This window comes from Armigeres subalbatus, chromosome 2, assembly GCF_024139115.2.
Source record: "Armigeres subalbatus isolate Guangzhou_Male chromosome 2, GZ_Asu_2, whole genome shotgun sequence".
NCBI classification, from domain to species: domain Eukaryota; kingdom Metazoa; phylum Arthropoda; class Insecta; order Diptera; family Culicidae; genus Armigeres; species Armigeres subalbatus.
Window position 1 is genome coordinate 143,717,111 of NC_085140.1, and position 16,875 is coordinate 143,733,985.

Sequence of the window (16,875 nt, forward strand, 5' to 3'; positions counted from 1 at the left end):
TGATTACCAAGGTTTGGGAGGATGAGGTTCTGCCGCAGGAGTGGATGGAAGGTGTCGTGTGTCCCATCTACAAAAGGGCGATAAGCTGGATTGTAGCAACTACCGCGCAATCACATTGCTGAACGCCGCCTACAAGGTACTCTCCCAAATTTTATGCCGTCGACTAACACCAATTGCAAGAGAGTTCGTGGGGCAGTACCAGGCGGGATTTATGGGTGAACGCTCTACCACAGACCAGGTGTTCGCCATACGTCAGGTATTGCAGAAATGCCGCGAATACAACGTGCCCACACATCATCTATTTATCGACTTCAAAGCCGCATATGATACAATCGATCGGGACCAGCTATGGCAGCTAATGCACGAAAACGGATTTCCGGATAAACTGATACGGTTGATCAAGGCGACGATGGATCGGGTGATGTGCGTAGTTCGAGTTTCAGGGGCATTCTCGAGTCCCTTCGAAACCCGTAGAGGGTTACGGCAAGGTGATGGTCTTTCGTGTCTGCTATTCAACATCGCTTTGGAGGAGTAATACGAAGAGCAGGGATTGACACGAGTGGTACGATTTTCACGAAGTCCGTCCAGTTATTTGGTTTCGCCGACGACATTGATATCATGGCACGTAACTTTGAGAGGATGGAGGAAGCCTACATCAGACTGAAAAGCGAAGCTAAACGGATTGGACTAGTCATCAACACGTCGAAGACGAAGTACATGATAGGAAGAGGCTCAAGAGAGGTCAATGTGAGCCACCCATCACGAGTTTCTATCGGTGGTGACGAAATCGAGGTGGTTGAAGAATTCGTGTACTTGGGCTCACTGGTGACCGCCGATAACGATACCAGCAGAGAAATTCGGAGACGCATAGTGGCTGGAAATCGTACGTACTTTGGACTCCGCAAGACGCTCCGATCGAATAGAGTTCGCCGCCGTACCAAACTGACTATCTACAAAACGCTTATAAGACCGGTAGTTCTCTACGGACACGAGACCTGGACGATGCTCGTGGAGGACCAACGCGCACTGGGAGTTTTCGAAAGGAAAGTGTTGCGTACCATCTATGGTGGGGTGCAGATGGCGGACGGTACGTGGAGGAGGCGAATGAACCACGAGTTGCATCAGCTGTTGGGAGAACCATCCATCGTTCACACCGCGAAAATCGGAAGACTGCGGTGGGCCGGGCACGTAGCCAGAATGTCGGACAGTAATCCGGTGAAAATGGTTCTCGACAACGATCCGACGGGAACAAGAAGGCGAGGTGCACAGCGGGCAAGGTGGATCGATCAGGTGGAGGACGACTTGCGGACCCTCCGCAGACTGCGTGGCTGGCGAAGTGCAGCCATGGACCGAGCTGAATGGAGAAGTCTTTTATGTGCAGCACAGGCCACTCCGGCCTTAGTCTGATTATAAATAAATCAAAATTAGACCTACTGTACTGTATTGTATTACTGTGAAGACAGCAATTAGCTCGTCGAGAACGGATTTAGATTTATTTGGAACTGTGAGTAATCGACGCGACGGCGACGACGTCAACGACATAGACAAAAGTTACGCGCATACGTCTTACGTCGGCGCGCCCAGAGACACGAGTAGCGAGTAGCCCTGGTTTTCCGAGAAATTCACCAAGTGGGACACCTTCTTCAGAAGCACGATGCCGAAATATAAATATTTTGCGGGAAATTCCCTTGTTTTCCTTTTCGCAAAAGTGTCGCGCTCTCCCGTGTAACACGTCATCTTTAAAAGTACCATCCCATCAGACATCGAGCGAGAGGACAGAGGTGTCGTGGTTGTCGTCTTCGTCATCAGATTCGTGAACCTCAACACTGTTTGAAACGCACGTGTGAACGATGGTTTGTATTCAGCAATCAACGAGGCGTACAGTCCGCCGGTAATATGAAGTTGCATAATCCGTTCGGCTGTGTTATAATCCGTTTAGTTCCTGTCTCGCGCGGATAGACGCCACCTTGACATTGTTAGTCATTCTAAGTAGAGTGCTCGCGACTCGTTGGTACGTAGCGACTCGCTTTTCTTCGGGCAAGTGAGTAATTGGACTAGAATTTATATGATAGACAACGGTCTATCTCTTCCCAAAGTGTGGTGGTTGCTATTTAAATTCGGAAACATTTATGCTGTGTTCTGTGACCCAGCGTCAGATTTGGTGGCGGGCGCGTGGGGGTCATGTATGTGAGCCCTACACAAAGCCGTATCTTCCTAAATCTTTAAATATGTTTTTCTTTTTCATTTATTTTTTGCCCATATCTTTGAAGCCCAGCAGTTAATCACTGTGGAAGTGCCGAACACTTAGCTGCGTGGCTGGGAATGTAATACCAGCATCAGCAAAGAAAGAAGAGAAGTCTATTCCCAGACTTACTTTCGGTTCTCGCTAACAAATACTTTCGCATTACCAGCAATTGGCAGTAAATTAATATAAAATGAGACTAACATTCTCTTAAGAGAAAGGTTTGATAGTACATCCGATTCTTTTTTTACACGGGGGATGCGTTCCGTTCAAAATTCAAAAATTCGTGTAAAAAAAGTTCTCGACAAATCATGCAAAATGGAACAACTTTGCAAAAAATTTGTATGAGATTTATCTTACACGGTCGTGTAAAAAGGTGTAAAGGTGTGTATGTCAACTTTATTATTCAAAAAAGTTTTTTATTCTAATTTGACCAACAAATTATTTTCAGCCCAAAAAACAGAATTTGTTATTTTTTGTTATGTGTTATGGTCACATTTCTATAGTATCTATGTCTTTTTATGACGCATTTCACCACTCATTTTAATCCTATCTTTCCTATTGATTATTTGAAAGGGAAGCGATAATTTCCAATTTGTCCAAATCCCAAGAACCGACATCATTAAGCAAAAAAATGCAAATTAATAACTACCCATTACACCAAATTTGGATCCGTCTTCCTGTCCGTTTGGCTTACCTCCTGTGATGAGCTGATGTTTGCGTTGGCGAGCATTGTGCCTGTTGTTGTTAAACCTGCTGCTGCTGCTGTTCCTGCCGATGACGGTGCATTGGTGCTGAACAAGCTCTGGCCAATGCGATGCGCTGTTCCCACCGGGACCGTGGGTGTTCCGTTGGATGCGATGCTACTGCCCGTATCGGCCAAGTCGGACATCTGCGTTAAGGTAGGAGGGAAAAAAGAAGGCAAGGCATGAGTGTCGTTGTTGGTTGGTGGTGGTTTCGCAGCGTGTGATAATTGAGCGTGCTTTGTTTCTAATGTCGATCGCTTGTTGGCACAGGACGTGAAATCGTGACGCGATGGTTTGGGTAATTAGAATGCAATGTCCAATGGAGTGGCGACTAACACACTGAGATTGAAATGCTAATGAGGCTGAGGTACTGTCTGGTGCAAAAAATTGAATTTCAAGCGAGTTTTATTTCACATTTGAAAAATAAGTCATTATTTCACAATTTGAGCGTGCAGACTTGTAACGTGTTATTCAACTATCTTGATAGTTGGATGATATTACTTTTGTTGGTAATTTAAATAAGTCCGTGTCTTGGACGGCATATTTTTGAATGAATCATTATGTTAAATCTATAAAAACTAATGGTATTCAATATGGCGTGTCTATCTGGTCATCCGGTACTGCAGGTCTGTTACTGTTACAAAAAAACCAATAGATGAATGATTTAGGTTAGCATACATTTTCAATGTGCAAATGCTGATGATTATCGTATATATCGGGAATAACGGCCAGAACGCGGACAAATTTTGCAAGGTGGCAACTCCAAATTCTAACGATTTGCTTATTTGGGTTTCTATGTTTATTATGGCTATGTTGTTATGAGGTTGTAACAAAAAGTGATGCGGTTGTCAACAGGATTTGTATACATATTATTCTCATACATACTAAATTGAATTCCAACCAAACGGTCACAGGACCTGTCAAATGCGACACATAACTATTCAAAGAGCTTAAAATATTTTTTCTGAACTTTTTTTTGTTTTTCAAATGGAACATATATTCTAATCTAATACTAGCTGCCAGCTACGAGTCATCAGTTGAGTCTTTCATTCATTTTGTAACCATTTTCATTAATCAAATACAATAATTCTTCATTTTCTTTTATTTTACCCCTATTTTCGAAGGCTCAATTGCAAACAAGCAAAACAAAGCCGATATTATTAAATGCAACATTTATCTAGTAAACATTACCGCTTCGCAAGGGTTAAACCCACTGGTATTTTTAACAGCAACCCCTCTCTGATCAATTAAGATTCATTTCTTATTACCCTTTTTGGATGTAAATGTGAATTAACAAAATTCGTAAAAATGAATATATGAGATTGTTTGAACTCGAAAAACGATGGAATTTCGACATTCAAGATTTTCAAAGATATTATTATCGAACCATTTCCACCTACCTGCGAGCAAAGCATGCCAAGAGATGTATTTTTGGTTCGGTCTAGGAAATTTTCAGATTGGAATTGTTTCTAATGAGTATTTCTAAAATACCATAGAAAAGTGGCATAACTATTAGTAGGGTTTGCAGAAATCGGTCTCAATAGATAACGAACAACGATAAAAGAGAGGCACAAACCTCTTCAAATCATAACAAGCCATGAAAACAAGTTGAAAAAAAAAACTGATTCGGATGGGCGGCCCTCACTGATGGGGTTTGATAAAACACTTTGTTCTCGCTCATTTTATGTTGAGGACCATTTTTTTTCGCACAGCTGTGTAAAACAAGTTGAAATGCATCATTAGAACCGGTGCCCCCCGCAATTGGGGCTTATTGAAAGAAATTTATCATGGGTTGTAGCTCCCCGAATCAGTTCATTATCGTAACAGCTACCGAAAAGCGTCTCTCACGGTATGCTACCTATCGAGAGTGTATATACTCAATCCAGTTGAAACCCGAAATTGGGGGCTAGCGAAGTTGGATTTTTCTCACAATCCGTACATTAAACTAAACTTCGGAAGTGGTGCGCTGAGTAGCGCTTCCCGATATGAAAACAGCGCACCACTTCCGAAGTTAGGTTTAACGTACGGATTGTGAGAAAATTCCAACTTCGCTATCCCCCAATTCCGGTTTTCAACTGGATTGAGAATACAGACATGATAAGTGAGAGATTTTCTCATTCTCCTTTGGATTCAAACCTTGACTATTAGTATTTGTTATAACTCGTTATTTGGATAAATCACTCGTTCTTATCAACTAAGGACACAGTGATTTTTAAATTTGGAGCGCAAGAATATCCACAAGGCCACATGGAGATCACCTTACCAAGAAGCGGAAAACCAAATCGATCACGTTCTGATCGTCGGTAAATTCTTCTCCACCCGTCCATCGCGAATATCCGTACTTACCGCAGTACGAATATTGAATCTGAACACTACTTCGTTGCAGTATGCCTGCGCTCGAAGCTATCAGCGGTGTGCAGTAGCGCCGAAGTTGGACGCCGCGGTTACAAGTTGGATTGCAGCATCTACCGCACAATCATCCCTAGCAGCGCACATGTTCCACATCGGTAACTGCAACTCATATGCAACCAGATTCAGGATTCCGCAACCATTTTGGTCTGACTTGTGCTGCTCGGGATATTGCAGGACTCCTCCTACAAGGTGCTCTCCCAAATTGTATACCGTCGGCTAGTACCAGGCGGAATTCCTGGGCGAATGCTATACCACGAACCAGACGCGCTTGCTACACGTCAGATATTACAGAAATGATACGAATGAAACGAGCCCATACCCACACATCATCTATACTGCTTGTAATCGCATATCTGTCCCATATGAATAGGAAATCCTTCAAAGATGGGACGAATATGCGGTTACAGGCAGTATACATCTGTTTCAAAGCCGCATATGATATAATCGATCGAACCAACTATGTCAGCTAATGCACGAAAACGGATTTCTGGACTGGATTGATAGGATGATGTGCGTAGTTCCAGTTCAAGGGACATTCTCGAGTTTCTTAGATTCATGCAGAGGGTTACGGCAAGGTGATGGTCTTTCCTGCATGCTATTCCACATTGTTTTGGAGGGGTAATACAAAGGGTAATCATTGACACGAGTGGTACGATTTTTACGGAGTTTGTTCAACTATTTGGTTTTGCCGACGACATTGATATTATGGCACGTAACCTTGAGAAAATGGAGGAAACCTGTATCAGACTGAAGAGAGAAGCTAAGCGGATAAGAGTAGCCATTAACACATAGATGACGAAGTTCATGATAAGAATAGGCTCACCACGAGTTTGTATCGATGATTACGAAATCGAGGTTGTTAAAGAATTCGTTTACTTGGGCACGCTGAAAACAAATCAACAGTGAAATTTGGGACGCATTATGGCAGGATATCGTAAGTTCACCGCCTTTCAAAACTGAAAAATCTTTCAAATCTCCAAAACGCTCATCAGACCGCTAGTTCTCTGTAGACATGAGACCTGGACCATACTCGTTCCGCGTACCATCTATGGTTGGGTGCGAATGTAAGACGGTACATGGACAAGTCGATTGAACCATGACGAGTTGCACCTGCTGTTGGGTGAATCATCCACCGTTCATACCGCGAAAATCGGACGACTGTAGGGGTGCTCAGTATACATGAGTGAGTAAGTGAGGTGGTGGGCCGGGCTTGTAGACAAAATGTCAGACAGTATAAAGATCAGCACAGCCTTAGTCTGAATAAATAATAACAATCTGCTACTCGTGATGAGGCCTTACAGCCAGCACGAAGGCATTTCTTCTTCATTCGTTCAGTTTCAGTAGCTCGGTCGGACTTCCGTCCTTCCTAGCGGCCTTACCGTTCTTCAGTTCTCGGACATTGCTTGTCTATCATCCTCAATCATAAAGACAAGCCTCCCGGAATCCAGAAATAAGTTCACTCGCGTTTTCAAGGGGACACCATTCAAAATGGAAGCAACGCACAACTGGCATCTTCATTATATTGCAGCTTTGCTGCATCGCAGTATGCGTGAAATAATGAAAATTACAGTTATGTGTTGCTTTCATTTTGAATGGTGTGCTCTTGAAAACGCGAGTGCATTTGGTTTTGGATTCCGGGATGCTTGTCCTTAAGAACACGTATCACCATTTGGGTGTCTCCAGGTATGGCTTCGAATATTCTTGGGTACAAAAAGGGACTACAGATAGCTATCTTCTGGCTCTGGCTATTCCTCTGGCTCGCATTTTCTCACAGCACAAAGCCATAAATACACAAAATAGTCTATACTAATAAATATGTGATCACATAAAGTTGTTCACTCAATATGGGAACACCATAATACCATGAAAAAATTGACAAAATTTGTTCGAAAGGATGTAACTTTGTCCTCAACGGTCTATTTTTTGTAGCTTTGTCAAATTTGATGAAGTTATGGCTAGAAAAAATATTCATTAAATAGATACTCTAGAAAGAGGACCAAATCTTTTTAAAGTTTTTAATCGCTTTCGGCTGCCGAATTTAACAACAGGACAATAAAAGATCAGCATATATTGAAGGAAAATTGTTCAAAAATCAGTGAGCACCTTTATACCTTTGTTTAGTATTAGACGACCCAGCTTGATCTTGTCCGGGTGTTTTATTTTCAATCTGTCAACTGAGTTGTAGCGCCACAAACTAGACTAATTTGAGATTAGTAATTTCATTTCGAGCTTGATGGCTTTCTTCAGAATTCACCAAAACGATGTTAAAACTCTAAAAATCAAATTAAAAGCCATGTTTCCGTTATTGCTAGAAAAACGTGCATGTAAATCGTTATATATAACATGTTCTTTTCCAGCATCACATCCATCTTTTTGTAACTCAATGCAATATTGACTATGAAATGACACAATTTGTATTCGTAATGCTGCCTACATGTAAATTAGGGAAAAACATCAATTGTTGACAATCTGAGCGGTTTACTAAAGTGAAAGACATAAATGATTAATATTTTCGCTGAACCACGGATAGCTTAATTGGTATACATTTCCTTGATGATTCCTTCAATTAGCAATGCGTTTGCGATTGTTAGCCAATGCTAAAGTTAATCGGCTTTGTATACTAGATCTAAGTATTACTATACAAATGCAACTAATATTTCTTGAAAAAAAAACGTCACATTCCATAAAATATTTATAAGGTAAACATAGGTAATTGCATTGTATACGGGTGTCCGATGATTTATTTTTTATTCGGATGATTGATGGCATCGTCTAGCAATATGATACGGTGAGCAGTCAATGAATCGATGAAAAATGGCCATCGTGATAACAATGTCAAATAATAGATGCATGACCTAAGATCGGGTGTGTCCATTTGGGTGTGCATTTGAATTCAATTTTCCGTATACATCCATTAGCAGTGATGTAAATAATTTGAAAATGTGCAGAGACAAAAATCTGTCACGGTGATTTATTGCTGTTACCTAGTTCTTGGAAGTGAGAGCATTTTTATTGTCATCTACGTTTCTTATCTTTCTTTCCGTTCAGTGAGGAATGACAATGATGTCAATTATCGCGAATTCCTTCGAGGTGATTGTATCATGAGCTTACCTTTAAAATCAGCTCGTGAGTAAATTGATATTACACCGCCAGCTCAATTTTTGCTAGGGTGACTGTACCAGTAAAGGTAATGTATAAGTAATAGCGGAAATGTGATTTTGTACAGATTTGGACTGCGTCAAAATTGTCGTACAATATGAGACTTGTTTTGATCCACTTTGTGTATTAATCAGGGTTTTATGTGTATGAAATAGTATTGGAATTATCCGTGGAAATGGTGGAAAACTATCTGCGATCGTCAGTTACTTTTTCAACAAAAATAGTGAAGCGTTCTTAGTAGTGAACAATTACGGAATAAGATACACTATTGCAGTTTTGTTTTTACCAACAATCAGAGAGAAGTTATCTTGTACCCATATATGTAAACCAAAAATGCATGTTTATATTTATGCATTACAAAACTCTAACCTGATCATTATCGATACACTCCCCCTTTTTACCATTTTTTTAGAACATGACTAAGAGCGTACAACCCCAGACGGTTACTGAACTTGCTGCGTGTGAGAAAAGTAGGTTTATACAAATTTGAGTGGACAATCTGTTCTTCAAATGATAACAAATCAAAAGTTATGATAAGTGAATAGACAGTACTGGAAGTAATTGGCTGCATGCCGCGATGGACGATAGGAAAACAATTATTAGGTCGAACAAATAAATGACTCACTTGAAGTGGGTGGTTGAAGTATTGACAAACGTTTACTATTTGATTGCCGCTGTTTATTTTACAGATAAATATTACAGAACGTACTAGTCAAAATATTCGAATGTTATAACTTGAAACTTTACGGGATACGTATGTTGACCTCAACATTAAGACATCAATTGAATAAAGTTTTCTGTCGAATGCAACATTTTGTGCCAATATCTGTGAATCTTAAGTCATCCTAATTTATTGTACAAAATCGAATTGTAGGGACACGGCAGGTATTTCCGTCCATCGTCGTAGGGGCTAAAACCAACGAAAGCAACGTACATTTGCTAGAACTCCACTATAGCAGAACGTTTCTCCTTAGCTTACGATTTGGTACGTATGAGTTTTACAAAAAAGCGTCTCTTTTATTGGTTTTCGAGACTATGACGAACAGACGTAAATACCTGCCGCATCCCTATATCCAGCTACAAGTGCGATTTTGGTGTGATATAATAGCCTGCCACCTTGGGAAGATAAGGCAGAAATTGAATCGTATGAAAATGATTGAATCTAGTATTAGCGTATCATGGGACGCCTTTGAATAGAAAACGATTTTTATGGTTATGATAGGTATGAATTCATGGAAATGGGAAGCAATTTGTAATGTGTATGACGAGCTGATAGCAATGACGTGCCATAACAGATATGTGTTGAAATGCGATAAGGACAATTTGAGTGAATGGTATAAGTAACATGAGGTATAAGTTTTAGATTCAAGGCAGAATGTTACCGTGTTATAATCCATGCATTTATATTGATTGTTATTTCACATTTTATTTACGGAATAGCTATGTAGGTACACAGAAAAAAATAATGAAAAATAAACAGCGCGTAAAACTTGACATGCGAAAATTTATGCTATTCAACGCTGAAATGGTCCTTTTGCCAACAAGATTGTTTACAACTTGTATGCAATATTGACGATTCACGTCGAATATTGTATACATTTAGGCTATATCCAGTATGGAATTACGCTAATAATGGCGTTCCATTTATGTGCATGATTTTTTGCGTAAATTTCAGTGGATTTTTCTATCTGTGTATAAGATTTTTTTCCAATGAGATTTCGATTAGGCGGGAAACATACATTTTGCCGAGATTTTGGTGCCTATACATTTCCGAAAGACATGAAGTATGATGATGGAAGTTAGCTAAAGATTGTACTCGAAAAAAGATGCAACTTTTTCGTTTGTGCATAACTTTATTGCAAGTCATGCGTCATGATGCAGTACCGCGAGCAGGGACGGGAATGGTTGACATTTTTTTACCATTCATTCTTTCATGCAATAACAGAAAAACAAAACCACGGCAGCCGCAGCAGCAGCCACGCCAATCAGACGACAGTCAGCTCATGGTTTTTCTATTTTCTCTCCTCACAATTAATGTTTTCGTACAATAATTTCACAACGTATAACCGTTTTTGGTGGGAAATATTCATTTCATTACTCCTTGCTCCTTTTATGGAGCGTACACACTGGCCAAGCAGTTTGACCAACATTGACTTCATCTCTCGTTTAGTCAAGCATCCATCAAGCACCACCAACAGCGGCGCAAACACTCAATTTATCCGACCAACAATATCACACACGAACGTCCGAAGCGCTAACTTCAACACCAACCATCAAAAAATATATGGGGGTTTGTGCGACTTCACTACAAACGTTCAAACATGTTCTGCAACGTACACACCAGTCCAGCAGTTGGACGAACATTGACTCCGCCCCCAAGAAAACGCATCGGTTGCTGCTTTGTTTGAACGTGTGTGAAGTTGTTCGAACAACCATTTGACAGTTGGCGGCTCGGTTGAAAAAAATTAAAACGGTTTGATTTTGGTTTGAGTTGTCGGGGGTGGAGTCAAGGTTCGCCGAACATGTTTGAGCATTTGTAGTGAAGTTGAACAAACTCCCATATATTTTTTGATGGTTGGTGCTCGAGTTGGTGCTTCGGTCGTTCGTGTGTGATATTGTTGGTCGAATAAATTGGTTGTTCGTGTCGCTGTTGGTGAAACTTGACGAATGTTTGAATAAACGAGAGGTGGAGTCAATGTTGGTCAAACTGCTTGACCGTGTGTACGTTCCATTCGGCGAACTTTGACTCCGCCCCGACAGGTCAAACCAAAATCAAATCAAACTGCTTTGATTTTTTCCAACCGCGCCGCCAACCGTCAAATGGTTGTTCGAACAACTTCACGCACGGTCGTTTTCTTGGGGGCGGAGTCAATGTTGGTCCAACGTGCTTGAGCGTGTGTATACTACATTAGAGGTAAGAACGAATAAATTAGTACCAACGGATAACACACCTTCTAGGCTTTGCGCCACATGTAATTAAACTCGATTCTGTGCTGTTTGCGCTGCGCACGAGCCGAAAGAAAAAATCTCATGCAAATGCAGACCGCACGCCGGCACGACTCTAATGGAACGTACACACGGTCAAGCAGTTTGACCAAAATTGACTCCACCTCTCGTTTATTCAAACATCGTTCAAGTTTTACCAACAGCGGCACAAACAATTAATTTATTCGACCAACAATATCACACACGAACGACCGAAGCGCCAACTTGAGCACCAACCCTCAAAAAATATATGGGGGTTTGTGCAACTTCACTACAAATGCTCAAACATGTTCGGCGAACCTTGCAACGGCGCATAATGCAACGTACACACCAGTCAAGCAGTTTGACGAACATTGACTCCGCCCCCAAGAAAACGCTTCGGTTGCTGCTTTGTTTCAACGTGTGTGAAGTTGTTCGACCAACCATTTGACAGTTGGCGGCTCGGTTGGAAAAAATTAAAACGGTTTGATTTTGGTTTGAGTTGTCGGGGGCGGAGTCAAGGTTCGCCGAACATGTTTGAGCATTTGTAGTGAAGTTGCACAAACCCCCATATATTTTTTGATGGTTGGTGCTCAAGTTGGCGATTCGGTCGTTTGTGTGTGATATTGTTGGTCGAATTAATTGATTGTTCGTGCCGCTGTTGGTAAAACTTGATGGATGTTTGAATAAACGAGAGGTGGAGTCAATGTTGGTCAAACTGCTTGACCGTGTGTACGTTCCATAATGCAACGTACACACCAGTCAAGCAGTTTGACGAACATTGACTCCGCCCCCAAGAAAACGTTTCGGTTGCTGCTTTATTTGAACGTGTGTGAAGTTGTTCGAACAACCATTTGACAGTTGGCGGCTCGGTTGGAAAAAATTAAAACGGTTTGATTTTGGTTTGAGTTGTCGGGGGCGAAGTCAAGGTTCGCCGAACATGTTTGACCATTTGTAGTGAAGTTGCACAAACCCCCATATCAGATCGAAGTAGGACGCGAAAGAAATCGGAAGCGAAAATTCATCATGCGTCAGTTTTTACTGTTTTTTTGAAGAAAATTCAAGAGAAATCGAATTCCGTTTCAAAAATTATCGGAACTCGACTTTAAGTACGTGCTGCAAGAAGACACTAACGGTTTCGGTGACGAAATGGTGGAATTTTGATGGATGCAGCTTTCCTACTGACCAATCAGCAGAACCAATACTGGTGGCAACATGACGACTACAGCGGGGATAATAACGACGACAAGCGGCGCTGGTGACGGCAATCATAAAGGCGACGATCATAAACGCGGCTGCCTTACCTCCGTACAGAATGCTGTCTCGCAGAAATACCCTCCCTCAGCAATCCGACGTCCGGATGTAACTTGGGGTTTGACATCGCGCACCTTTCAAGAAATTGCCGAGAGTTTTGATTGTATTGACCTGAATGGTAAGTCAATCTTAGTGAGAGGTAAGTACCTTCATGGATTGAGGACAGGTGAGTACAATTTTACTTCGTTTTATTTTAATATCACAAATTGAAGTTTTTTGAGATTTAAATTTGCCATCTTACTTGAACTACAAAACAATGTAAGGAGGCAAAACTAACTACTTAGAGTGTAGCAGCGGAAAAGAGTTATAGCATTTCTTAACAAATTCATGAAAATATATTTGCACACACTAATTAGTGCCTAAGAAGATTTTATTTTTTCGATCTACATATTCATAACATTTATTACTATTCGTTTTCCAAATTGTTATGTAATATTATATGGTTATTGTTATGCTATATTATATTCTGTAAACATATGTATAATTATTTTTTTCAATTGATTAACGACTATTTATGCCCTCAGTGATATTTTTTTCCAACTCAGGCCCGAAGTCCAGTGATAGCGGTACTCTTATGCCAAAACACCAACGTATTAGTATTATGTTATGCTAACAAGAAGTAGTTATTTATAACCAAAATAACGATGAGATTGATGTTTCAGAGTAAATTATTGCAGCACAGTAGCATTTCCACAAACATTGCCTAAATTTACCTTAATTTTATCATATAACATTACTTATTGCCTTAATATCCCTTACAATATTACTGATTTTACTGTAAATACCGTCGTTCGGGGTGACATTGGGCCTAGGGGGTAAGATTGGGCCAAAAACGAAAAATGTTTCAACTCCTAATATCTCAGAAACTGTTACGAATTTTGATGAAAACTTCAAACGGTTCGAAAATATATTAAAATTCACGTCTAGGAAATCACAAAACAAATTCCAAGGATTAATTGTGCTCGTACCATAATGCTTGGAATTTGAATGTAAAACTATTGATCGAATGAACTAAAATAGTGTCAGTAATGCCCAACAATTCTATTACATGACTAAATTTTAGATCGATGGATACCTGGTGATCATGTTACGATAATCTGTTTGTTGTTTTATCGAATTTTATGAATATTTATTCAGCGGTCTTGCTTTTTCGTAGCAACGAGCAATGCATGCTAAAAAGGGGTGAGATTGGGCCAAGGGGCCGTTCAAAAATTACGTCCAAGGTTTAAGGGGGGGAGGGGGGTTAGAGTTTTGTGACAGTTTGTGACAGGGGAGGAGGGGGTTCGTCTTATATGACTTCCATCCACTAGAAAAAATACTGAAAGGAACAACTTGCATTTTAAAAACGTATTCAAACTGTTAGTAAGGGACATAACTCATAATGTTATTGTAAAAATAGTGTACGAAAAAGAAAAACCAAAATAATCGCCAAAATAAAAATTACACACGTACGTACAGGGAGGGGGGAGTCACTGATTTGTGACAGTTTGTGACAGGAGGGGGGAGGGTTGAAAATGGCGAAAAACGATGGACGTAATTTTTGAACGATCCCCAAGCCTTTGATTGATTTGCCATACATAGTTGGTAAAAGCCGTAATGTAGGCAATTATTTTTTTGAACGATTGAATCGTTGCATCGTCACCCCTGAACTTTATTGTATGTGGCCCAATGTCACCACCTGTGAAGGGTGAGAATGGGCCAATTTTAAACAACATATAACTTTGAAGAATTTCTCTCATTTATTATTTTTTCCTCCACAGTGGTAAATTTATTGTTCAAGCTTGTACCTAAACAAATTACAACTTGATTCCAATATTAACTACTAGAGCTTTGTAACATTTACTTGGAGCATACCACATTTTGGCCCAATGACACCCCCGTAGACGGTATATGAGATGGGGTTGGGAGGGCGCATCAGGGCATCAATGAAGTTACAACTGGACAAAGAAGTAGTAGCCAATCGGAGTCAAGGAAGGAAAGCAATAGTCGTTCACGCCTATTACTTTTATCTCCAACAGTTGTTAACCAGTTGACGCGCCCTTCTTCAAACAAACCATCCCGTGGAAAGCTTGACAAGTATTGCAAATTTCATTATTCTTTTTGTTGGATCATTCTGCTGGAAGGAGATTCTCATTTTCCCGTGGGTTTCGTGTAAGTGTCTCTGCTTACAGGTCCACCACCCCCATTTTTGGCCCTTCATACAGCAGTCTGTTGAATTCAGAATGATATTAAAATTTAACCTTACTGTTAAGTGGAACCGCACGCAGAGCAAGACTCAAGCCAGGATGGTGGCTAACTACATACATACATACATACATACATACAAGTTGCACAAACCCCCATATATATTTTGATGGTTGGTGCTCAAGTTGGCGCTTCTGTCGTTCGTGTGTGATATTGTTGGTCGAATAAATTGATTGTTCGTGTCGCTGTTGGTGAAACTTGATGGATGTTTGAATAAACGAGAAGTGGAGTCAATGGTGGTCAAACTGCTTGACCGTGTATACGTTCCATAACGTAACAACAAACAAGCAGTTGGCCTCATCGCCAAAAAAAATGTCACGTCGCGTACATTTGTTTGGAAAACTGTTTCTGTTTGTTTGGTGCATGAAATTTGACTAGATAAAATATAAATATTCGCATAATCAGAGTGTTTTAATGTACATTTCCCAACACTGATCGCGAGTGCTTGATGCAGTCGAAAAACATCGTAATAGATGACGAAACTGGCGTGGGCGCATTCGAGGATGGAGAGATGCGGCCTTGAACCGTGTATTGTGGCTTCAAATTGTTGATTCAGTGTTATCTGTTTAGATGTAAACTAAATAAATGAAAAATAAAATGACAAAACGTAAATTAAAGCGGACGCCAAGCATATCCCCGGCCTGAAGTTTTTCGTCGGAAAGCCCCCCTGGATGTGTAGGAACAAGAAGATCGATAAGTTTGCCAAGAAGTACTTGGTGTGGCAGTCGACCTGTGGGTTTTAGGAACTTAGCAAACCATACACAGCGATCGGTACAATCAACGGTCTAATGTATAGAGAAAAATGGTTACATGAAACCGGTGATAAAGTGGTTCGAAGCCTACGTTGATGTTGTTTAAGTGGCGAAGGAGGCAAATCTGCCTAATTCACAGGGAAAACAGGAAAGATCTTCAAAACCACGAGGATTTGAAGAAAGAGTAGCTGAAAGTGTGTAAGAAAGCGGGCATAAGTATTGTACACGATTTGATGGGAAGTGTTAGGTCCAAGGTTGGGGCCCTCCTTACTACCGCTAACCGCAAGTCGAGCTCATCTGTATATGGAGGCCCATATACAGATGTGCTCGACTTGCTGTTAGCGGTAGCTTAGCCGTGCGGTAAGATGCACGGCTACAAAGCAAGACTATGCTGAGGGTGGGTGGGTTCGATTTCCGGTGCCGGACTAGGCAATTTTCGGTTTGGAAATTGTCTCGATTTCCCTGGGCATAAACGTATCATCGTGTTAGCCTAATGATATACGAATACAGAAATGGTAAATTGGCTTAGAAACCTCGCAGTTAATAACTGTGGAAGTGCGTAATGATCACTAAGCTGCGAAGCGGTAATGTTTAAAAAAATATTCGACCAAACCTGATTTTTTTTTCGATTTATTAAGCGTGATGTCTGTCGTATTAACAATAATAAATTGTATGGTAGTACGAAAGTTAGCTGAAATAATTTTATAATACCAATGTATGGGCAATATTGTATAGGTCGTGTCATTTTTCGATAATATAATTTATTTACAAATTTGCAATGGGCGCTTCATGGTATCATCATGCATGTAAATCAATGTTTTTATTCAATTAGTCAATATGATTTGGAATGTGTTTGCGACTTGAGTTAACAATACAATATTTAAAAAAAAATCAAATATAAGAGACATAAATTAAAATTATTAAAATGCTTCATGTTGTGCTGTTAAAAGAAGTATGTGATGTACCTATTTTCTATAGCTGAGAGGATGTTTATAAAATAACCTTCATTTCTCTTCTTTTTCAGTACCATTACCTGAATCAA

At 40.4% G+C, this 16,875-nt stretch overlaps 1 protein-coding gene across 7 annotated transcripts in view; it reads right to left on the bottom strand.

Annotated features, from left to right (window-relative positions):
• LOC134210934 (NAD(+) hydrolase sarm1) overlaps positions 1 to 16,875 on the bottom strand; it is a 178,731-nt gene that overhangs the window by 43,292 nt on the left and 118,564 nt on the right. For all 7 annotated transcript variants that reach the window (XM_062687376.1, XM_062687378.1, XM_062687380.1 and 4 more), the window contains one exon: positions 2,940 to 3,134. In XM_062687376.1, coding sequence (XP_062543360.1) covers positions 2,940 to 3,134 — 195 coding nt within the window. The remainder of the gene's footprint in view (positions 1 to 2,939; positions 3,135 to 16,875) is intronic.